This window comes from Salvelinus alpinus, chromosome 11, assembly GCF_045679555.1.
Source record: "Salvelinus alpinus chromosome 11, SLU_Salpinus.1, whole genome shotgun sequence".
Classification (NCBI taxonomy): domain Eukaryota; kingdom Metazoa; phylum Chordata; class Actinopteri; order Salmoniformes; family Salmonidae; genus Salvelinus; species Salvelinus alpinus.
Window position 1 is genome coordinate 56,704,835 of NC_092096.1, and position 24,124 is coordinate 56,728,958.

General features: G+C 45.6%; 1 protein-coding gene across 1 annotated transcript; it reads right to left on the minus strand.

Moving 5' to 3' along the window:
• Positions 1-18: 18 nt before the first annotated feature.
• Positions 19-23,231, minus strand: hdlbpb (high density lipoprotein binding protein b). The gene is made up of 28 exons (XM_071333698.1): positions 23,035-23,231; positions 21,727-21,806; positions 21,133-21,226; positions 20,588-20,742; positions 20,261-20,479; positions 19,831-20,037; positions 19,091-19,306; positions 18,087-18,293; positions 17,822-17,929; positions 17,156-17,260; positions 16,805-16,883; positions 16,594-16,733; positions 16,379-16,483; positions 16,164-16,277; positions 15,989-16,075; positions 15,721-15,852; positions 15,012-15,230; positions 14,604-14,825; positions 14,066-14,284; positions 6,387-6,537; positions 5,702-5,826; positions 5,476-5,580; positions 5,034-5,168; positions 4,810-4,953; positions 4,244-4,423; positions 3,746-3,862; positions 3,463-3,609; positions 19-3,327 (listed from the first exon to the last, which is right to left on the minus strand). Exons 3-28 carry the CDS (start codon positions 21,206-21,208, stop codon positions 3,235-3,237), a joined length of 3,807 nt encoding a protein of 1,268 aa, XP_071189799.1. The 5' UTR covers positions 21,209-21,226; positions 21,727-21,806; positions 23,035-23,231; the 3' UTR covers positions 19-3,234.
• Positions 23,232-24,124: the final 893 nt, after the last annotated feature.

The following is a 24,124-nucleotide window of genomic DNA, read 5'->3' on the forward strand; positions in this document are numbered from 1 at the left end:
AAGACACGATAGAGGCTGTTTTAGATTTTACATTTTATTCAGAGTAGGAAAAAGAATCCAGTCACTGACGTACTGCAGTGTTGCATATTTACTCAATCACACTTTTTCTAAATTATTCCTAAGAATTATATCTTAAGGCCAATAAGTTCAGCTCCCCCCCCCCCCCCCAAAAAAAAAAACGCAGGCAGACTCCGGCTCCATTGCCTTGCCGACGGGTTGTGACACACCTACCCACATCAGTAATGTCAATATAAAATGTCTGACCTCAGCGATCCAATGACAAAGTGTGGTGAAAGTTCAAAGGTTAAACACAAAAGGAGTGTTTAACAAATAAAAAGTAGTGCAACAGAAATGAGTTGCTTTCCCACAAAGCTTCAACTGGTGACACATTTACAGTACATAGACTGTGTACAAAACATTAGGAACGCCTCTTCCCATGACAGACTGACCAGGTGAAGGCTATGATCCCTTACTGATGTCACTTGTTAAATCTACTTCAAATCAGTGTAGATGAAGTTGAGGAGACAAGCCAAAAAATTATTTTTAAGCTTTGAGATATACATTGTGTGTGTGCCATTCAGAGGGTGAATGGCCAAGACAAAAGATTTAAGTGCCTTTGAACGGGGTATGGTAGTAGGTGCCAGGCGCACCAGTTTGAGTGTGTCAAGAACTGCAACACTGCTGGGTTTTTCACGCTCAACAGTTTCCTGTGTGTATCAAGAATGGCCCACCACCCAAAGAACATCCAGACAACTGTGGGAAGCATTGGAGTCAACATGGGCCAGCATCCCTGTGGAACGCTTTCGACACCTTGTAGAGTCCATGTCCCGACAAATTGAGGATGTTCTGAGGGCAAACGTGGGTGCAACTCAATATTAGGAAAGTGTTCCTAATGGTTTTGTACACCTCCGTGTACACGTAAAAACAACCATCTATTCTTCCAGTTGTGTTGAATTGTCTGTCGTTTGTTAACTAGTCCATCCTCGGAGGGAACTCAAACAAATCTACAGGCTGTTCTGCACCAGTCCTCCTGTCCTTTACATCAGCATACAGGAGACTACCACAGAAATACAATAACTAGAACGGTAATTCCACATTTAAGCCAACATGGTCTGAGGGGCTTTTTCCCCCCCATCCTAGTCAATCTATTTGTATGGCGACAACAGGCGCATGGAAGTTAAAACAGATTCACTTCTGGAACTACAAGTTCGGATTCCAAGTAGGTACAATGGGCGAGTTTGTTATGCATGGATATCTGATCCTAGGTCAGTTTCTAAACTACAGTAGAGCAAAAGGGGCCTCAATGGAACGAAAGTCATTCTGATCAATAACACCACTCCAACTCGGTCGCGGAATGAGGGAAGGGCCAGTGTGTGGTAAAATAAATAGATAAGTAAAAACAGTTTGTGCTACAAATGATATAAATAAGTGCAAAGTTTTGATTCAGCAGAGCTTTGGAGTCCTATTTTCCCAGCAATACACAACACAGGAGGTTGGTGGCACCTTAATTGGGGAGGACGTGCTCGTGGTAATGGCTGGAACGTTTGATGCCATTCCATTTGTGCCGTTCCAGCCATTATTATGAGTCGTCGTCCTCCCCTCAGCAGCCTCCACTGACACACAAGTTGAGCTACTATTTGCGAGTGCACAAGTATTTGGGGGAGTTGAAATATAATATTCTTTACAAATGAATGGAGTCTGAAACTACACAACGTGACTGAACGGAGGGGTCGGGCGTAGAAAGGGAAAGAAGAGCGACGGAGCTGGAATGAAGAAAAATACAAAGAAAGTAACGGATAGAGGGAGTAAAAGATTGGTCAAGCTTCCTTCGAATGTACACCTTACGCACACACATACAGTCTTTCAAATGAAGAGAGGGGAAAAAATAGAAACAACTTCAGAAATTGTCCACAACAACACACTAGTACATAACCAACTGGTCCCCCTCCCTCCCCCATACACACATTCCACTTCTGCTATGTGCTTTATGAAAACGCCAGATCACAGAAATGTCAATAAATAAAACGGGTTATAAATAAACAAAAACATAAATAACAAGAATTATAAACTGGGTGGTTCGAGCCCTGAATGCTGATTGGCTGACAGCCGTGGTATATCAGACCGTATACCATTGTTATGACGAAACATCTATTTTTACTGCTCTCTTTACATTGGTAACCAGTTTATAACAGCAATAAGGCACCTCAGGAGTTTGTGGTATATGGCCAATATACCACGGCTAAGGTATGTATCCAGGCGCTCCACGTTGCGTCGTGCGTAAGAGCAGCACTTAGCCGCGGTATACTGGCCATATACCACACCCCCTTGTGCCTTATTGCTTAAATAAACAACCTTTGGTACACAGACCTCGCTGGACTCACACGGTTAAGACTCAAAAGATAACTCACCATGAAAAAAACAATGGAAGCTATTTTAGCTCAGGTAGAATAAATTACAGATGAAACTATACACATCCTCCTCTTGTAAGAGTGAAGACCACAAAACACCAAAACATCACAGCCCAACATCACCCCCGCTTCCCCTCTGAAGAGTTTCAGTAATAACGTACTTGGAAGGGTCAGCTAGTAACAAACTCCGGTAAAAACCCCCACAGTAAAACATCGTAGGAGTACATCGTTAAAAACTCCCCTCACACAGTAGAACATTAAAATCCCCTTTTATCATCAAAACCACAAAAAAATTAAGCAGTGTTTGCTTTACAACTCATGGTTTGCGAGTTCTGCCACCCTGCGAACCTAAAATCCTCCACATCCCTCTTGTCTTGTAAAGAGGGCTGTTGGTTGGCTGGTGCTCTCCAGTTTCACTGCTTGCTGGGTTAAGTTGGTTCAAAGGACCGTTACAAGATGCCTGGAGTGTCGGTTTGGGGTTTTGGCAGTTGGGGTCCACTGACTAAAACAAGTCCTTTAAAATGCAACGACAACTCCAGCGATGTTGAAGTGACGTGGAGAGGCAAGACAAAGCAAGAAAACAAGAGAGGGAAAGTCTTTCCTCCAATGGAGAGAAGGGGATAGAGGAGAGATGGAGAAGAGATGGGGAGAGGGAGATGGGGACGTGCTCTTTTTTTCCTCTGGCCTTCCTGGGTTGCTGGTTGAGGGTAACAGCTGCGAGAGAGCAAAAAACGGAAAAGGGGGAGGAGGCGGAGGGGCGAAGGCGAGTAGCGATTTGTCCAGTGTTTGTTCTCTCCCTCTCCTCTCTCTTGTTTTCCCAGATGTCTCAAAACTTCTTGGGGCCCCAGGCGGAGGTCTGTTTTGGGGCCAGGCCTGCGCCGAAGGTGGGGAAGTCCTCAGCATTGCTCATATCAGGAGCCTGAGACACACAACAACGCACAACGTCAGAACAACCTCACGATGACGAAGATATAGGCCTACATGATAGTGACTATTGATGATGAGGAGGATACTGATAAAGATCACACATTATGACGAGAATCAGGACACGCACCGTGTCGTTCCAGGGGGCGTCCCGCACCACAAAGCCCTTGGCCGCCCCCCCGCTGATGTCGCCGCCCCCACCTCCTCCCCCCCCTCCATAGCGGGACGGGGGCTTCATGTAGGCTGCCATCGTCTCGGTCTCTGTCACACTCAACATCTAGCATGGAATGTTGGAGAGACAGTAGTAAAATAAAAAGGGGAGAAAGTAAGATAGTAGCAGAAAAGAGAGAGAGAAAGACAAAGTTTCTCACGTTTACTCCATATACTGATAATTGTCTCCGTCCATCACTCACATGTTCCTCCTCCAGATTGAGGAGGTGGTCGACGGCGTTGTCCACACTCTCTGGTAGTCCAGTCACCGTCACCCTGCCTGGGTCCTCTGAACCCGGCTGGGGAAACCGGATGTCCACCTAAACACACACACACACACACACACACACACACACACACACACACACACACACACACACACACACACACACACACACACACACACACACACACACACACACACACACACACACACACACACACACACACACACGACAGAGGAGAGAAACCATGCAACGTCAGAGTGTGGCACAAACACGGCTTCATTTGCATCCACAACATACTGTAGTTGTTAACATTTCAAACTAAAGGGCTTAACAAACTGACTCCCGGAGGTACTGCGACAGAAAAAGAAAAAGTCTCCCTCTAAAAACAAAACAGACTGGTGCTGCGATGTCGTGCGTCCCTGTGACATCTTCATTTGCCCTGGGGTTCAATCACCCCACCCCTCACGCCCGTACCTTGAACTCTTCCATGGTCTTGCGGATGGCCTTGCCGCGGGCCCCGATGATGCGTGCGTGTGTGCGGGGGTCCAGGTGCACGTCGTGGCTGACCATCTCCTGCAGCGTTGACACCAGCAGCTCGATGGCTGACCGCGCCTCTTCCGTGTTACGCTCATACCCAGAGATCACTATCACATCCTGGGAGAGAGAGAGAGAGAACAGAGAGAGAACAGAGAGAGATCACCACCACATCCTGGGAGAGGAGGGGGGAAAAGAGAATAAGAGAGTGGATGTGTAAATGAGAAAGACAGCACGGGAGATGGAGAGGAGAATTAGGTGCAGGAGGGAGGTACGGAGTTTAGAAACAAGAGGGGAGAGGATGAGATGGGGAGGGATCAGAACACAAGAAAGAACAGAGTGGAGAAGAGGACATGGCGAGAAGAGAGAGAACTGTAAACACACAAAAATGACAAAGGAAAGATGAGGGAGTGGTGGAAAAGAGAGAGAGAGAGAGAGAGAGAGAGAGAGAGAGAGAGAGAGAGAGAGCAACAGAAAAGAGCAAGACACACACACACTCTCCTGACCTGCTGTTCGTCCCCTTTATCTGGGAACTGAACGTTGACGTCGTGGTCTTTGCGGATCTGAGAGATGACCGCTCCCTTCCGGCCAATGATCTTGGGGTGGAACTTAGGATCTACTGAGATGGAGACCTTGAAGCTCCTCAAGGCCTGGAGGGACAGGGAGATAAACTAGTCAGTACTGTGTGTGTGTGCGTGTGTGTGTCTCCCTATTTAGTGTGTGTTCCTACCCTGTCCTCCTGTTCAGCCTGTAGTTCTTTGACTCTCTCCAGCAGGCCTGACTTGGCCCGCTCTACGTTGGCCACCTGACCTGTCACCTTGATCACATCCGACTGCTGCTCCGGCTGGGGTACCCAGATGTTCACCTACACACACACACACACACACACAGGGAGTTACAGTACAGAGTAAAATTTAGTCCGATTTTCCCACGGTTTCTTTGAGAAGGCACAGTAGAAAAACTATCAGTTTGACGGCAATCTGATCAAGACCAATTTAACATGAGGTAACGTACTAAAATATAAATTATTTGCAGAATTGAATATCAGGGACGACAGTAGTTTGCGTGACAAAAGGGCTATGATGAGCAAATGCAGTGTGCAGTACATCAAGATTGAACGTCAGAGCTGCAGTTCTACACGTCCACCAGAGGAGGGCGATGGAGCTCCATACCTCATACTGCTCCATCATCTTCCTGATGCCACTGCCCTTCTGACCAATGATGTAACGGTGTAGCTCAAAGGACACCTCAACATCCTCCGTGACCGGGACCAGAGCCTGGAGGGAGGGTGAAAGGTGAGAGAGAGAGAGAGAGAGAGAGAGAGAGAGTGTGAGGAAAAAAATAAGCACACAACACTCTCCCAACAGAGTGAAAAGTTAACATCTTAACAGTTTATACCAGTAGGGCGATCTTTGCCAGCTCACACTTCTCCGTCCGCCCCGAGATGGTGATGACGTCACACTTGCGAAGGACAAACTCCGCCTCCGGGCTGGCGTCACCGTTCTCCTGAGGGGGCTCCTGACCTGCAGCGTCACCATGGCAACAAGAACACGGCTTATTTGGGAGTTTCTGGTGAAACTCCGATGTTTAATTTCAAGCTGACGTGTTTTGAACCAAACAACAAAACGTGGGTCATGTTTGTTTTAGGTAGAAATGAAGGTGCCGGATAGGTGTAAGTTAACCCATTACAGTCTAAGCCTTGTCCAAGCCAGGGGAGAGGGGGGTTCTACTAAACTTTTTTAAGGTCATACCGAGGATCATTTAGCTATCTGATTTGGAATTTTAAGGCCCTTTGAAGTATCAAAATCAATACATATTTGATTACATTTTTTGTTGTTGACCTTACTGCTATTAGCCCATGCAAATACATTGAATAACAGAGTCACTACATGGAACAACAGACACCCCCATACAATTCTAAAGGAAGTATGTTCTGAAGGTTCCTACCTATATCTTAGAGATACAAAAAAGATCAGGAAACATTTGTTTTTGTTTTTTACACGTATTTAACCCCTCATTTTTGGCACTAAACAGTCTCCATATACACAGTACTTCCATTCATTTTCAGACCGCCTTGGCTGACCTGCTGTGTTGTTGGCGTTGTCGTCTCTCTCTGGGAACTTGACCTGCACCTCGTAATCTCTGGTGATCTGCTGGATCCTGCAGCCTTTAGGCCCCATCACAGCCCTGTGGTACCGCTGGGGGACCGCCACCTCAACACTCACCTGGGCCTCCTGGAGGGAGCGAGGGAGACGGTCATCACAACAGACTACACAATGGTCCACTTCCTGCCCGACTAGATGCGCAGGAGTTGCATTACATCAACCAAGGGATGCGTGCCACGTCACCAACTGTGCAGTCAGGCATCAGACTGCTATATCATTTGAAATGTGTTAATGAGTGTCTTTAGTTGTAGTTAAAGCTGTGATTGCTTATTGATGTCACTTGTTAAATCCACTTCGATCAGTGTAGATGAAGGGGAGGAGACAGGTTAAGCCTTGAGACATGGATTGTGAATGGGCAAGACAAAAGTGCCTTTGAACGGGGTATGGTAGTAGTTGCCAGGCGTACCAGTTTGTGTCAAGAACTGCAACGCTGCTGGGTTTTCGCTCAACAGTTTCCCGTGTGTATCACGAATGGTCCACCGTCAAAAGGACATCCAGCCAACTTGACACAACTGTGGGAAGCATTGGAGTCAACATGAGCCAGCATCCCTGTGGAACGCTTTCGACACCTGGTAGAGTCCATGCCCCGATGAATTGGGGATGTTTTGAGGGCAAAAGGGGGTGCAACTCAATATTAGGGAGGTGTCCTTAATGTTTTGTACACTCAGTATATTTACAGTGCATTCGGAAAGTATTCAGGCCCCTTGAATTTTTCCCCATTTTGTTTCGTTACAGCCTTATTCTAAAATTGATTAAATTCATGTTTTCAACCTACACAATACCCCATAATGACAAAGCAAAAACAGGTTTTCTATATAAGGCACACAGTTGACAGTGCATGTCAGAGCAAAATCCAAACCATGAGGTTGAAGGAATTGTCCGTAGAGCTCAAATACAGGATTGTGTTGAGGCACAGATCTGGGGATGGGTACCAAAAAATGTGTGCAGCATTGAAGATCAAGAAACACAGTGGCCTCCATCATTTTTAAATGGAAGAAGTTTGGAACCACCAAGACCAGAGAAACAAGATTCTCTGGTCTAATGAAACCAAGATTGAACTCTTCAGCCTGAATGCCAAGCGTCACATCTGTAGGAAACCTGGCACCATCTCTACGGTGAAGAGTGGTGTTGGCAGCATCATGCAAGTCAGGATCGAGGGAAAGATGAACGGAGCAAATGTCGTCTCTCTCTGGGAACTTGACCTGCACCTCGTAATCTCTGGTGATCTGTGTTTGGCTATTGTGGTTAGCTAATAGAAATACATATTGTGTTTTCGCTGTAAAACATTTTAAAAATCGGAAATGATGGCTGGATTCACAAGATGTTTATCTTTCATTTGCTGTATTGGACTTGTGATTTCATGAAAATTATATTATATGATATCCCTGTCCCGTTAGGCTAGGCTATGCTAGTCAGCTTTTTTGATGAGGAGGATCCCGGATCTGGGATGGGTATCACTGAAAGGTTAATGTTTTAAATGTATGTAAATTCTAGCCTTTTTGTCTGTAATGTCTATGTTAATGTTTTAAATGTATGTAAATTGTAGTCTTTTTGTCTGTAATGTCTATGTTAATGTTTTAAATATATGTAAATTGTAGTCCTTTTGTCTGTAATGTCTTTTTCGTTATGCGTTGGACCCCAGGAAGACTATCTGCCGCCACTGTAACATCGGGGAGGAACGTGACCATTATGGTGACAGAGGCAGACAAAGTCTCTAATGCTATCTATCAGACAGTGGGCAACAACACCCCTGTTTGCTACTGTATAGACTTGTCCTTACTGCATAGAGTCGTCGTCATTACTGCATAGAGTTGTCGTCATTACTGCATAGAGTTGTCGTCATTACTGCATAGAGTTGTCGTCATTACTGCATAGAGTTGTCGTCATTACTGCATAGAGTTGTCGTCATTACTGTATAGAGTTGTCGTCATTACTGCATAGAGTCGTCGTCATTACTGCATAGAGTTGTCGTCATTACTGTATAGAGTCGTCGTCATTACTGCATAGAGTCGTCGTCATTACTGCATAGAGTTGTCGTCATTACTGCATAGAGTTGTCGTCATTACTGCATAGAGTTGTCGTCATTACTGTATAGAGTTGTCGTCATTACTGCATAGAGTTGTCGTCATTACTGCATAGAGTTGTCGTCATTACTGCATAGAGTTGTCGTCATTACTGTATAGAGTTGTCGTCATTACTGCATAGAGTTGTCGTCATTACTGTATAGAGTTGTCGTCATTACTGCATAGAGTTGTCGTCATTACTGCATAGAGTTGTCGTCATTACTGCATAGAGTTGTCGTCATTACTGCATAGAGTTGTCGTCATTACTGCATAGAGTTGTCGTCATTACTGTATAGAGTTGTCGTCATTACTGCATAGAGTTGTCGTCATTATCATTACTGCATAGAGTTGTCGTCATTACTGCATAGAGTTGTCGTCATTACTGCATAGAGGTGTCGTCGTTACTGCATAGAGTTGTCATTACTGCATAGAGTTGTCGTCGTTACTGCATAGAGTTGTCGTCGTTACTGCATAGAGTTGTCATTACTGCATAGAGTTGTCGTCATTACTGCATAGAGTTGTCGTCATTACTGCATAGAGTTGTCGTCATTACTGCATAGAGTTGTCGTCATTACTGCATAGAGTTGTCGTCGTTACTGCATAGAGTTGTCGTCGTTACTGCATAGAGTTGTCGTCGTTACTGCATAGAGTTGTCGTCATTACTGCATAGAGTTGTCGTCATTACTGCATAGAGTTGTCGTCATTACTGCATAGAGTTGTCGTCATTACTGCATAGAGTTGTCGTCATTACTGCATAGAGTTGTCGTCATTACTGTATAGAGTTGTCGTCATTACTGCATAGAGTTGTCGTCATTACTGCATAGAGTTGTCGTCATTACTGCATAGAGTTGTCGTCATTACTGCATAGAGTTGTCGTCATTACTGCATAGAGTTGTCGTCATTACTGTATAGAGTTGTCGTCATTACTGTATAGAGTTGTCGTCATTACTGCATAGAGTTGTCGTCATTACTGCATAGAGTTGTCGTCATTACTGCATAGAGTTGTCGTCATTACTGCATAGAGTTGTCGTCGTTACTGCATAGAGTTGTCATTACTGCATAGAGTTGTCGTCATTACTGTATAGAGTTGTCGTCGTTACTGTATAGAGTTGTCGTCGTTACTGTATAGAGTTGTCGTCGTTACTGCATAGAGTTGTCATTACTGCATAGAGTTGTCGTCATTACTGCATAGAGTTGTCGTCGTTACTGTATAGAGTTGTCGTCGTTACTGCATAGAGTTGTCATTACTGCATAGAGTTGTCATTACTGCATAGAGTTGTCGTCATTACTGCATAGAGTTGTCGTCGTTACTGTATAGAGTTGTCGTCGTTACTGCATAGAGTTGTCATTACTGTATAGAGTTGTCGTCGTTACTGTATAGAGTTGTCGTCGTTACTGCATAGAGTTGTCGTCATTACTGCATAGAGTTGTCGTCATTACTGCATAGAGTTGTCGTCGTTACTGCATAGAGTTGTCGTCATTACTGCATAGAGTTGTCGTCATTACTGTATAGAGTTGTCGTCGTTACTGTATAGAGTTGTCGTCGTTACTGCATAGAGTTGTCGTCGTTACTGTATAGAGTTGTCGTCATTACTGCATAGAGTTGTCGTCATTACTGCATAGAGTTGTCGTCGTTACTGCATAGAGTTGTCGTCGTTACTGCATAGAGTTGTCGTCATTACTGCATAGAGTTGTCGTCATTACTGCATAGAGTTGTCATTACTGCATAGAGTTGTCGTCGTTACTGCATAGAGTTGTCGTCGTTACTGTATAGAGTTGTCGTCGTTACTGTATAGAGTTGTCGTCATTACTGCATAGAGTTGTCATTACTGCATAGAGTTGTCATTACTGCATAGAGTTGTCGTCGTTACTGCATAGAGTTGTCGTCGTTACTGTATAGAGTTGTCGTCATTACTGCATAGAGTTGTCATTACTGCATAGAGTTGTCGTCGTTACTGCATAGAGTTGTCGTCATTACTGTATAGAGTTGTCGTCATTACTGTATAGAGTTGTCGTCGTTACTGCATAGAGTTGTCGTCGTTACTGTATAGAGTTGTCGTCATTACTGCATAGAGTTGTCGTCATTACTGCATAGAGTTGTCGTCGTTACTGCATAGAGTTGTCGTCGTTACTGCATAGAGTTGTCGTCGTTACTGCATAGAGTTGTCGTCATTACTGCATAGAGTTGTCATTACTGCATAGAGTTGTCGTCGTTACTGCATAGAGTTGTCGTCGTTACTGCATAGAGTTGTCGTCATTACTGTATAGAGTTGTCGTCGTTACTGTATAGAGTTGTCGTCGTTACTGCATAGAGTTGTCGTCGTTACTGTATAGAGTTGTCGTCATTACTGCATAGAGTTGTCATTACTGCATAGAGTTGTCGTCGTTACTGCATAGAGTTGTCGTCATTACTGTATAGAGTTGTCGTCGTTACTGTATAGAGTTGTCGTCGTTACTGCATAGAGTTGTCGTCATTACTGTATAGAGTTGTCGTCATTACTGCATAGAGTTGTCGTCATTACTGTATAGAGTTGTCGTCATTACTGTATAGAGTTGTTGTCATTACTGCATAGAGTTGTCGTCGTTACTGCATAGAGTTGTCATTACTGCATAGAGTTGTCGTCGTTACTGCATAGAGTTGTCGTCGTTACTGTATAGAGTTGTTGTCATTACTGCATAGAGTTGTCATTACTGTATAGAGTTGTCGTCATTACTGTATAGAGTTGTCGTCATTACTGTATAGAGTTGTTGTCATTACTGCATAGAGTTGTCATTACTGTATAGAGTTGTCGTCGTTACTGTATAGAGTTGTTGTCATTACTGCATAGAGTTGTCATTACTGTACAGAGTTGTCGTCATTACTGCATAGAGTTGTCGTCATTACTGTATAGAGTTGTTGTCATTACTGCATAGAGTTGTCATTACTGTATAGAGTTGTCGTCATTACTGTATAGAGTTGTTGTCATTACTGCATAGAGTTGTCATTACTGCATAGAGTTGTCGTCATTACTGTATAGAGTTGTTGTCATTACTGCATAGAGTTGTCATTACTGTATAGAGTTGTCGTCATTACTGTATAGAGTTGTTGTCATTACTGCATAGAGTTGTCATTACTGCATAGAGTTGTCGTCATTACTGCATAGAGTTGTCGTCATTACTGTATAGAGTTGTCGTCATTACTGCATAGAGTTGTCGTCATTACTGCATAGAGTTGTCGTCATTACTGCATAGAGTTGTCGTCATTACTGCATAGAGTTGTCGTCATTACTGCATAGAGTTGTCGTCATTACTGTATAGAGTTGTCGTCATTACTGCATAGAGTTGTCGTCATTATCATTACTGCATAGAGTTGTCGTCATTACTGCATAGAGTTGTCGTCGTTACTGCATAGAGTTGTCGTCGTTACTGTATAGAGTTGTCATTACTGTATAGAGTTGTCGTCATTACTGTATAGAGTTGTTGTCATTACTGCATAGAGTTGTCATTACTGTATAGAGTTGTTGTCATTACTGCATAGAGTTGTCATTACTGTATAGAGTTGTCGTCATTACTGCATAGAGTTGTCGTCATTACTGCATAGAGTTGTCGTCGTTACTGCATAGAGTTGTCATTACTGTATAGAGTTGTCGTCATTACTGTATAGAGTTGTTGTCATTACTGCATAGAGTTGTCATTACTGTATAGAGTTGTCGTCATTACTGTATAGAGTTGTTGTCATTACTGCATAGAGTTGTCATTACTGCATAGAGTTGTCGTCATTACTGTATAGAGTTGTTGTCATTACTGCATAGAGTTGTCATTACTGTATAGAGTTGTCGTCATTACTGTATAGAGTTGTTGTCATTACTGCATAGAGTTGTCATTACTGCATAGAGTTGTCGTCATTACTGCATAGAGTTGTCGTCATTACTGTATAGAGTTGTCGTCATTACTGCATAGAGTTGTCGTCATTACTGCATAGAGTTGTCGTCATTACTGCATAGAGTTGTCGTCATTACTGCATAGAGTTGTCGTCATTACTGCATAGAGTTGTCGTCATTACTGCATAGAGTTGTCGTCGTTACTGCATAGAGTTGTCGTCGTTACTGCATAGAGTTGTCGTCATTACTGCACAGAGTTGTCGTCATTACTGCATATAGTTGTCGTCATTACTGTATAGAGTTGTCGTCATTACTGTATAGAGTTGTCGTCATTACTGTATAGAGTTGTCGTCATTACTGTATAGAGTTGTCGTCGTTACTGCATAGAGTTGTCGTCGTTACTGTATAGAGTTGTCGTCATTACTGTATAGAGTTGTCGTCATTACTGTATAGAGTTGTCGTCATTACTGTACAGAGTTGTCGTCATTACTGTACAGAGTTGTCGTCATTACTGCATATAGTTGTCGTCATTACTGTATAGAGTTGTCGTCATTACTGTATAGAGTTGTCGTCATTACTGTATAGAGTTGTCGTCGTTACTGCATAGAGTTGTCGTCGTTACTGTATAGAGTTGTCGTCATTACTGTATAGAGTTGTCGTCATTACTGTATAGAGTTGTCGTCGTTACTGCATAGAGTTGTCGTCGTTACTGCATAGAGTTGTCGTCATTACTGTATAGAGTTGTCGTCATTACTGTACAGAGTTGTCGTCATTACTGTACAGAGTTGTCGTCATTACTGCATATAGTTGTCGTCATTACTGTATAGAGTTGTCGTCATTACTGTATAGAGTTGTCGTCATTACTGTATAGAGTTGTCGTCGTTACTGCATAGAGTTGTCGTCGTTACTGTATAGAGTTGTCGTCATTACTGTATAGAGTTGTCGTCATTACTGTATAGAGTTGTCGTCATTACTGTACAGAGTTGTCGTCATTACTGTACAGAGTTGTCGTCATTACTGTACAGAGTTGTCGTCATTACTGTACAGAGTTGTCGTCATTACTGCATATAGTTGTCGTCATTACTGTATAGAGTTGTCGTCATTACTGTATAGAGTTGTCGTCATTACTGTATAGAGTTGTCGTCATTACTGCATAGAGTTGTCGTCGTTACTGTATAGAGTTGTCGTCATTACTGTATAGAGTTGTCGTCATTACTGTATAGAGTTGTCGTCATTACTGTACAGAGTTGTCGTCATTACTGTACAGAGTTGTCGTCATTACTGCATATAGTTGTCGTCATTACTGTATAGAGTTGTCGTCATTACTGTATAGAGTTGTCGTCATTACTGTATAGAGTTGTCGTCATTACTGTACAGAGTTGTCGTCATTACTGTACAGAGTTGTCGTCATTACTGTACAGAGTTGTCGTCATTACTGTACAGAGTTGTCGTCATTACTGCATAGAGTTGTCGTCATTACTGCATAGAGTTGTCGTCATTACTGCATAGAGTTGTCGTCATTACTGCATAGAGTTGTCATTACAAACAATTTTACATATCACGCATTGGCTTGAGTTTAAAGTCAGTATAAGACTACACACTTCAGAACACATAAACAGAATGGAACACACAACCCCAGACCCCCACACACACTCCCAACACACACCAACCTACCAGATCCTCTATGATCTCCTGGATTCTTCGTTTGGCTGCCTCCACACAGTCCTTGGCCCCCTTCAGTGTGATGCGGTCGCTGTGAGTCCCGGTGCGGGGGAAGCTGACCGCCACGCCGCCGTATTCCTCCGCCAGCTCCCTCAACACCTGGCCTCGCCGGCAGACAAAATGCCGGTGGTGCCGCGTCTCCACAACCATGCTGTCCTCCACCACGTCGTCCTGAGAGAGAGGGGGGAGAAGGGACAGGGGGGAGAAGGGACAGGGGGGAGGAGGGGGAGAAGGGACAGGGAGGAGGAGGGACAGGGGGGAGGAGGGGGGGGGGGGGGAGTAGGAAGATGGGGGATCAGTAAAACAGAGGCGTAGGGAAAAAAATGTGACCCCACTGAGCTTCGTAAATTAAAGACCAACAAAAAACAGAAACAGTTTCAAATCTTGAACATGTTAAGTTACTAGACTAGCTCCTCTGTTTAAAGCTTTTGCTTCTCTTTCTACCTACTGAGCATGAATCTGTTCCAACAGAAATCATCCGGACTAGTACCAGGTTTTTGACGAGTGTCTCCAGTTCTTTCTGGGCCAGTCTGACAGCCTCCTCCCTGCCTACGATGGTGATGAGCTCCTGCTCCGGTTCGTCGGGAGACGGGAAGATGATGCGAGCGCCCGTCCTGTCCCGCACACGACGGATGTTGACCCCGCCCTTTCCAATCAGGAACTTGTGGTACTCCGGCTTGGCCTGCAGCTCCGCCGTGAAGTTGTTCACTTGCTGTAAAACGAGGAGAAAGAGGAGAGAAAGAGAGTAGAGACAAAAAGGAGAGGTGTAAGAGACTGGTGCTATTCAATCAAACCCCAAAATGTGAAAGCAATTCTTCCACATTCTGCCTAATTCATTAAGGCAGGGGGGGGGTGACAGACCTCCCTGCCATTTCTCCTTTACCACCTCCTCCCTCACCTTCTCTTCAGCCAGCTGTAGTAGCTGTCTCTTGGCCCTCTCCACCTCCCCGGCGGGCCCTCTGATGGTCACCCTGTCTGACCCGGAGCCCTCGGAGGGGAAGTGGATGTGCACCCCGCCACAGTCCTCCATGACGGCCCGCACCAGGCAGCCCTTAGAGCCTATCAGAGAGTTGTGGAGCTTGGCCGGGATGGTCACCTCTGACTCCTTGATGTTGGCCTGGAGAGAGAGAGAAAGGAAGGAAGGGAGGGAGGGGGAATGGTTGAATCATCAAGAGAGAGAGAGAGAGAGAGAGAGAGAGAGAGAGAGAGAGAGAGAGAGAGAGAGAGAGAGAGAGAGAAAAAGAGAGAAAAAGAGAGAGAGAGAAAAAGAGAGAGAAAAAGAGAGAGAGAAAAAGAGAGAGAGAGAGAGAGAAGAAGAGAGAGACAGAAAGAGACAGAAAAAGAGAGAAAAAGAGAGAGACACTTGAGAGAGAGAGAGACACTTGAGAGAGAGACTTGAGAGAGAGACTTGAGAGAGAGACTTGAGAGAGAGAGACTTGAGAGAGAGACTTGAGAGAGAGAGACTTGAGAGAGAGACTTGAGAGAGAGAGAGACACTTGAGAGAGAGACTTGAGAGAGACACTTGAGAGAGACACTTGAGAGAGACACTTGAGAGAGACACTTGAGAGAGAGAGACATAGAGAGATGCACACACAGTGTTCTCTCACCAGTTCTCTCTGGATGGCTAGGATCCTGTCTCTGGCTGCTTCACAGTGGTTCTTCCTCCCAGTGATCACTATCATCTCACTGTTACTGTTCTCTGTGGGCAGGTCAATCTTAGTGGTGGTCTCCTCACGGATCTGTGGGACACACGCACATACACACGTCATAAGAATGGCATTCTTGTAACCAATAACCTACATTTAAAATGTATGTGTGGACACTTTAAAGTTAGACCAATATTTTGTGCTACTCTTCACACATTTCATCTCTCACCTTTTTGATGTTGGCGCCTCCTTTGCCGATGATGTTTTTGTGGAACTGTTTGAAGATGGGGATGGAGAGGGAGAAGCTGTTCTCCATCTGAGAGGAAAAACAAAAAGGAGCGGTGAGTAACCAGGAAGTGGTCCATTGTAAACAGGAAGTAATGCATGAATCAGTGAGGTCGTACCAGGTCTGCGATGAGTTTTGCCAGAAACTTGGCACACTTCTCCACCTCGTTCTTGGGCCCTCTCAACTGCACAATGTCACTCTTTTGAGCCGGGTCGGGGAAATTGATCATGACCTGAAAGACAGCGTCCAAAATAAGTCAGATTTCACACTAGAATGGGAAGTTATACTCCTAAAATCATTAAAGGGACAAAAAAAAAAGTTGAACCTTGTTACCTCTGGGAACTTATCCCGGACCTCTTTGATCTTCTCCCCTTTCTGGCCGATGATGGCGCGGTGGAACTTCTGCTCCACAATCAACTCTTTGGTACGCTCGTTCTCCTGCCCAGGGGGGAAAAGAACAGTTGTCACCATTGAATATGGACTCCGTCCAAGTTGCCGGGTCATTATCCCAAATGAATGGGAGAGGTTGGCACCCCCTCCGTCCTCACCATCCTCTGTGCCATCTCCATCAGCTCCCTGCGTGCCAGCTGCACCCCCTTGGGGTCACCCTCGATCCGGACCAGGCCGCTTCGATCCGGCTCCTGGGGGATCCACACCGACACCTTGTACTGCTCTTTAATCCGGTTAACTGAAAAACACAGCATGGGATTTACGTGGCTATATATTAGAAAGAGTGTGTGTGTGTGTGTGCGTACTCACTGTTGGCTCCGTTCTTGCCGATGAGGTGTCTGTGAAAGCGCTGGTCTATGTTGACGTCAGTGTAGTCCATCCTCACCAGCTTAACACGAGGAAACAGGGTTTACATGTTAGAGTAGACGGCCTGGTTCCTTGCAAGATGTCCTCATATCTAGGGAGTTTCTGTACGTTGGTGGGTTAGGACTGGGCTGCTGTTAATGCATGTGGAGAAGGTGTCATTTGAACAAAACGTATTGAGCGATACATTGATATTGATCAGTTGTGTGTGTGTGTGTGAGAGTGAGACGGCGACATGCAGCTCCGCGGTGGGAACTAGGTGCCGTCACGCAGCTCCGCGGTGGGGGCCGAACTCACCAGGTCTCTGATGATGTCTTGTATCTGAACCTGGGCCTGCTCCACCTCCTCCGTGGGGCCCTCCAGGCATATCCGCTCCTCGCCGTCTGTGAACTCAATGTGAACCTAAACACACAGGGGTTAAAGGTCGGGGGTCAAGCCACTTAAAGGGGTCATCTGGTTCTGGCTCCCTCCACATGTCAGCTCAGTGAACTAAGTGTGTCTCAATGTAGCTAGGGAGGTAAAGAGCTTGAATCCCTGGAGTGCAGCAGGTATATCAGGCTTTTTAAGAGTAATCCATAAGTAGTGCGCTATACAGGGATTGATTGGCGCTACTGACAGACATGAGTCTGAGCCAAGCACTTCTCAGGCGGGTGGGTGTTGTTGTTAACCACCTAAACATATAAAGTCATGTTTCTGTCTGCAACCAAATATTCTGCCATATCCCTCGCTCCATCTCTCCCCTATCCCGCCTCTCGCTCCATCTCTCCCCTATCCCGCCTCTCGCTCCATCTCTCCCCTATCCCGCCTCTCGCTCCATCTCTCCCCTATCCCGCCTCTCTCTCCATCTCTCCCCTATCCCGCCTCTCGCTCCATCTCTCCCCTATCCCGCCTCTCTCTCCAATTCTCTCTCCATCCCGTCTCTCACTCTCTCATGTCTCTCTCTCACGTCTCTCTCTCACACACCTTGGGTAGCTGCTGTGTGATGCGTCCGATGTTCTGTCCCTTCTTTCCGATGATGAAGCGATGGAGCCAGGCCGGGGCTGTCACCTCCACCACCGTCACACTCTTGGCCTGCAGACAGAGAGGCAATCAGGATCAGACACACACGCTGTACATCTCTCTCACACATGATTAACAAACTACTTGACTTGTTGATTAAAAACAGACAACAAATCAGCAAACGAGACAATCGCTCCTCTCCTCTCCCACTTCCTCCTCCTCCAATCACCTTGGCGTAGACCTGTGTGAGTGCAGGGCCCAGCTTGTCCGGCTCGCCCCTCAGGATGATGGTCTCCGAGCAGGAGTCCAGCGGGGGCATCTCCACAGAAACCCCGGTGGTCTCCATGATCTCATGCAAGCTGTTGCCTTTAGGCCCCACAATGTACTTGTGCTGCGACTTCTTCACCTCCACTGAGATGGTGGTGGTCTTTCTCTTCTGGAGGACGTAGGGAAGGTGAGGAAGGGGGAGGAAGAGGAAGGGAGCGGAACGGGGAGGGGTGACAGAGGGGAAAGGAAAGAGATTGAGAGAGAGAGTCGAAGTGTGCATGAGAGAGAGTGTGTAGAGAGAGAGTGTAGAGAAAGTGGAGAGAGTGTAGAGTAGAAAGAGAGTGTAGAGTGGAGAGAGAGAGTGGAGAGAGTGTAGAGTAGAGTCTCAGATACAGTACAGTATTATGCAGTAAAGTACCATTAGCATTCCCATCCTATTGTCTTTCCCTTCCACTAGAATCCATACCCATTATCTCTGCCTGCTCTGTATCACCAACCCACCACAGTTCCACTGGAACACAATGTCTCCTTCTCTTCGTCCTCTCTATGGTTCTCTGCACGGTCCTCCATCCATCCTTTACACACTCACTTTCCCTCACCATGAACCTCTATTGTCTAACACGTCTGTTTCTGTGAAATCGTGTCTAAGACGCACAAATCCATACAGACCAGCATCAACCACAACGCCCCCAGGCTGTGCACACAGGCACACACAGAGGGAGAAAAATCTGTTCGTTTTGATGTTCTGTGATTGACTGCTGTTTTGTAGGTTCTTACAGTGTTTAGCTAGCATGCCGGTGTAATTTATTGTATAGTGGTTCCTAAGCAACCCGCTCCCTCTCAAACCCAACCTTAACATCAAACACTGACAAAAGGTAAGTCAATGTCATTCAGTGATACATTTGCTTGGATATTATGTGAAGATGTCGGGTTCGGGTCAGCTCTCGCTCTCACACACACACACACCTTCTCGTCGTAGATGGCCCGTATGCGGCTGATGGCGAGGGCGACAGCCTCCTTCTCCCCGGTGATGACGATCTCGTCCTTGTGCAGGCTGGGTGGGGGGATGCTCACGCGGGCCCCCGTCTCTTGACACAGTTCCTGGACCAGACGGTTGTAGGCCCCAGCGATGAACGGGTGGAACACCTTCTCCAGGGAGAGACGCTCCACTGCTCGCTTGTCCTGGAGGAGAGGAGATGGAGAAAAATATAAAACGATCAAGTATTGTATGACACACACACACACACACATATCTACACCATACGTAATCATATCAACATGGGTATTTTTGTCTGGGTTTCATGCCATATATCATTAGCAGGGCTGTGGCGATACCAGCAATGCAATTTTATTCCATGGCAAAAAATGAAAACATGACACGGACCATTCTCTTTTTGTCCTTTAAAAACCGGCTGTATGTAAAATATTGTGTGCTAATATGTAAATAAACGTGACTCTGGATGACAACATAATGATGTTTGTTTCCAACATTAGGGCTGGTTTCATAAAAAAGTTAAAGCCGCTTCGTGTTCTGTTTCCTTTCCACGATACTAACAAGTATTGCGATACTGGCATCGTCCCGGCCCTAATAATTAGTATGTAAAAAGAGAATTAACATATAGCTCAAAGCTGAAGCGTCTCTGTCATCATCATCATCATTTTTCCCTTTGACCCCTGGCCCCCTTTGACCCCTGGCCCCCTCTGACCTGTTCAGCTGATATCAGCAGTATCTCGTGACGAGCCTTCTCGATGCCCTCCTTGGTGCCTGTGATTCTGATGTTGAGGCTGGGGTCGTCGGGTCGAGGGATGGCGATCTTCGTGGCGGTTTTCAGCTCCAGCTCCTGGAGTTTCTCACCGTTCTTACCGATCACAAACCGGTGGTGCTCTTTGGGGATGGCCACCGTGGCCGAAGCCTGGGAACAAGGGAGGGGAGGATGGGTGGAGGGAGGGAGGGAGGGAGGAGGGATGGAGGGAGAGAGAAACACGAATGTATATCGCAATAACAATAAATATGATCGGTATGACATTAGATATATCGCCCAACCCTAAGCTGATCATGGAGAGCCTTTATAACGTTATGCACCTGGGAATGGAGATTGGGTTTAAAAACTCAAATTGAAAAACTAAAATCTGAACCTGTGTCTGCAGCCGAGACACGATCTCCTTACGGGCCTTCATGACAGAGTCCAGTTTCCCAGTGACCATGATGGAGAGGCCCTGGTCCTTGGCCAGCGACAGCTCGATGTGAGCCCCCGTCCGCTGCATGATGTCCAGGCACACCTTGGCCTCCTCGCCCCCGTCACCAAACTGGCTGTTGTCCTTGTAGCGCCGCTCCTCCAGGGGCACGTTGAACACCTGGGAGAAGGAGGAGGAGGAGGAGGAGGGGGGGGGGGAGAAGGTGGTGTGATGCTGAGGCCACAACAGACTGTGTTGTATGTGTGCTTCGACATATGTGCCCGTTACCTGGGTGATGACAGAGGCTTTGATGGGTCTGATCTTGGAGCCCCACGCCCCGGCAGGCTCTCCAGACTTGTCCCCCGGAGCTCCCTTATTCTCCGGGAGCGGAGGGAAGGCCTCCAGGTAGGTGGGGATATAGGCCTCATCCTCGGGTACGCCGCCTTGAAGGAGGGGAGGGATGGACGGACGGAGAGAGCAACAGAGACATGGAAATAGAGGGGTAGAAACAAAGGCAGAAAGAGAGATTAATACAACCTCAAAGGCAGAAAAAGCCAAACCGACACTCAAAACACAATCCAAAATCCACACAGACTAAGCTATAGCCTAAAAGTGTTTTTCTTGTCCAGAGGTTACATTAAAATACATCAGTCCTCTAAGGTGTCCTAACGCAGAAGGCGTAAAAGAAAGTTCCCACATTCTGTTTTAAGCGGAAAAGGAAGCTTGGTTGAAGAATGCTGTATCCCTGTAAACAGGATGCATTCGGTTGTAGGCAACTCCAATAAGGGTGAGTAAATAAGAGTCTATTCACTGGTCCCAGACCAGTATAATACCTGTCATCTCCTGGTCTTTGATCCCGCTGCGGTGCTCGGCAAAGCTCTCCGGGGTCAACACAGCCACAGAGCTCATGGTTCAAGAGTGATTCCACTGGAAGAGAAGGTGAAGAAGACACAGAAAGAGGGTAGTATTAAACGCTGAGCCATACGTTTGTGGTCCCAAACTGCTTTCTCAAGTGTGACGGCCCACCATAAATACCGACTGGAGCCAATTATTTGATCATTAATAGCCTGATAAGAGTTCTCTCTAGACCAACCCCTCTCCTCATATACTGCACTCTCTTTATAATTTAGGCCTACTGTTCCTTCTCCAGTATTATATCCTCAGTGGGTTTCTAGTCCCAGAAGAGAGAGCGACTAACACTAGGGCAGTGGTTAAGCACCTGAGATTCAGCACCAATTAAAACCACACGCACCTTGATGGAAAATGCATCGACTAAAACACATCTGTAGGCTAAACCTTGAGTTACAACAGATTTACGGTTTCGATCTCGTGAAGGAAAAACAGAGATAACGTATAATGGAAGACATGCGTTTAAACTTTGTGCCAATAGCTAGCCACCTTTCCTGGCCAGAGAGACCCGCACTCACCTGCAAAAGGTCAGTTACCAGAGAGTCCGTCCTGTTGGTGGCTACCGTAATCGCTTCAGTGGGAGTCTGTGGGTTTGGTCCTGGAGGGAAAGACAGTGACATACAGAGGATAGAACAATCAAATGCACAGTGTGGGGGCTGGTCAAAACAATACTAACAAACACAGAGGGGAAAACACTGACAAGCAAAGATTGATCAAATACACCTTTCATCTTCCTCTCTGGCTTACTCCCTTCTCCTTCCCCATCCCCCGTCTCTCTCCCTCTCCCTCTCTCTCTCTCTCAGACACACACACCAAAACAACAAGCTCCCTCACCCCCCAACCCCAGTGACTTTGTTAGCCCTCAAGAGTAGGAACCAGGCCCCTGCTGTGGTGGTTCATGTCCAGGGGCCAGCAGGAGCAGCAGTAAATAGATGGTACTATGGTTAGACTCCCGCTCTCTTCTCCCCCTGTTCTGGTTCCTTCCCTGGACACCTGTGTGTATGTGTGTGTGTGTGTGTGTGTGTGTGTGCCCTGAAGACCTGACAGCCTAATTGGCCCCTCTGCCTGGGAGCAGAAAGGAGCACCAACTACCTTCCGCTGGGATGATACTCACAGTGCACACACACACACACACACACACACACACACACACACACACACACACACACACACACACACACACACACACACACACACACACCTCTGAGCTTTAAGCTTAAATCTGATCAACAGAATTGTTGACATGCAAACAGAGTTAACAAACAGGATTGGGGTCATGATAAACCAAACCAACAACACAAAACACATTGTTCACTACGTGTAACACACAGACACACACACCAAGTGGGTAGTGAACTAGTACAGTGCTGAATAATGCGCATACATAACTAAGCATTTATTGTTTCATCCATGATAGCTAGCCAATTTTGTGCTAGGTAGCTTGCTACAGTATGTTACCTTACTAGCTACATAATGAGCATAAGCTAGCTACTGTAACTAACGTTAGGCATTCAGCGAACTAACAGTCAGGCTGACTGGCTAACTTTGACTGATAATCGGCTAACAAGCCTGCTATAATCTATATGGATTAGCTAGCTAACATTAGCTCACTAGCTAGCCAGACAGATAACGGTAACAGTATTTTGCATCGCTAGCTGTACTGTTACTTTAGCTGGCTAGCTAACTCTAGCTGGTGTTGTTACACATTTTATAGCTACTGTACTGTACATTGTTGTGATCATGTTCTCCACAATACTTGCAATCTCTTACATTGAAATGACATATTGTATAACAACACACATATTCTAACGTGTAAGTAATCGTACCTTGTAAGACGAAATTTAAATGCTCTTCAATTTGACGGGTGATGTAAACACACGCTCCCTCACACATTCAACCACTGATTGGTCTGGAAGCGTTTCCCTAGCGGCGGAGGGGTTTCCACGTACGGTTAGTGCTATACGGAATCATTGGGACGTCCTTACCCTAACCCTAACCCTAACCTTGCCCTAACCCTTATCGTTACCCTTGCCCTAAACCTTGTCCTAACATTATAAGCTGGGTGGTTCGAGCCCAGAATGCTGATTGGCTGACAGACGTGGTATATTAGACCGTATACCACGGGTATGACAACTTTTATTTGTACTGCTCTAATTGCGTTGGTAACCAGTTCATAACAGCAATAAGGCACCTCAGGGGTTTGTGGTATATGGCCAATATACCACGGCTAAGGTCTGTATCTAGGCGCTCTGTATTGCATCGTGCATAAGAACAGCTTTTAGCCGTGGTATATTGGCCATATACCACACCTCCTCGGGCTTTATTGCTTAAATAACCCCTTGAACCGTAACACTAACGTAACCGCTTTAAATGTCAACTTCAAAGGAGTGACGTCAGAGTTGGGACGTCCCAAGAATGCCGTTTAGACATTTCTTTTCACGCACACAACGTCAACACCACTCCCTCACCACTGAAAAGCCGCAGTATCTTCTCGCGGCAGGAGTAGCTACGCTAGTTAAATAGAGCCTTCTCTGCCTAACTACGTATTTCATTCTATGCCATGGAAAAAATGCATTACATACGTACTAGGCTACGTATTGCATTTTCTCTCTCCATTCATAAATTATCCACTGCATATACAATGTATGTGATCAAATTATTTATGATTAGGAAAATGCACAAATCCCACAGCACTTTATGAAGAGATGCTTTGCCTCCACATTCTGAAAATTAGGCAATTTTTCAGATTGCTATGTAAGTGACCGGATCTACTTCTCATTCATGGTAAACAGTCTTTTATTTTAAACACAAACGGAATAAATGAATAGCACTGTAATATTTGGAAAACATGGTTTCAATGTTTAAAGTGTGACAATAACAAATATAATGAATGGCTATTCAATAAAAAAAAATCAT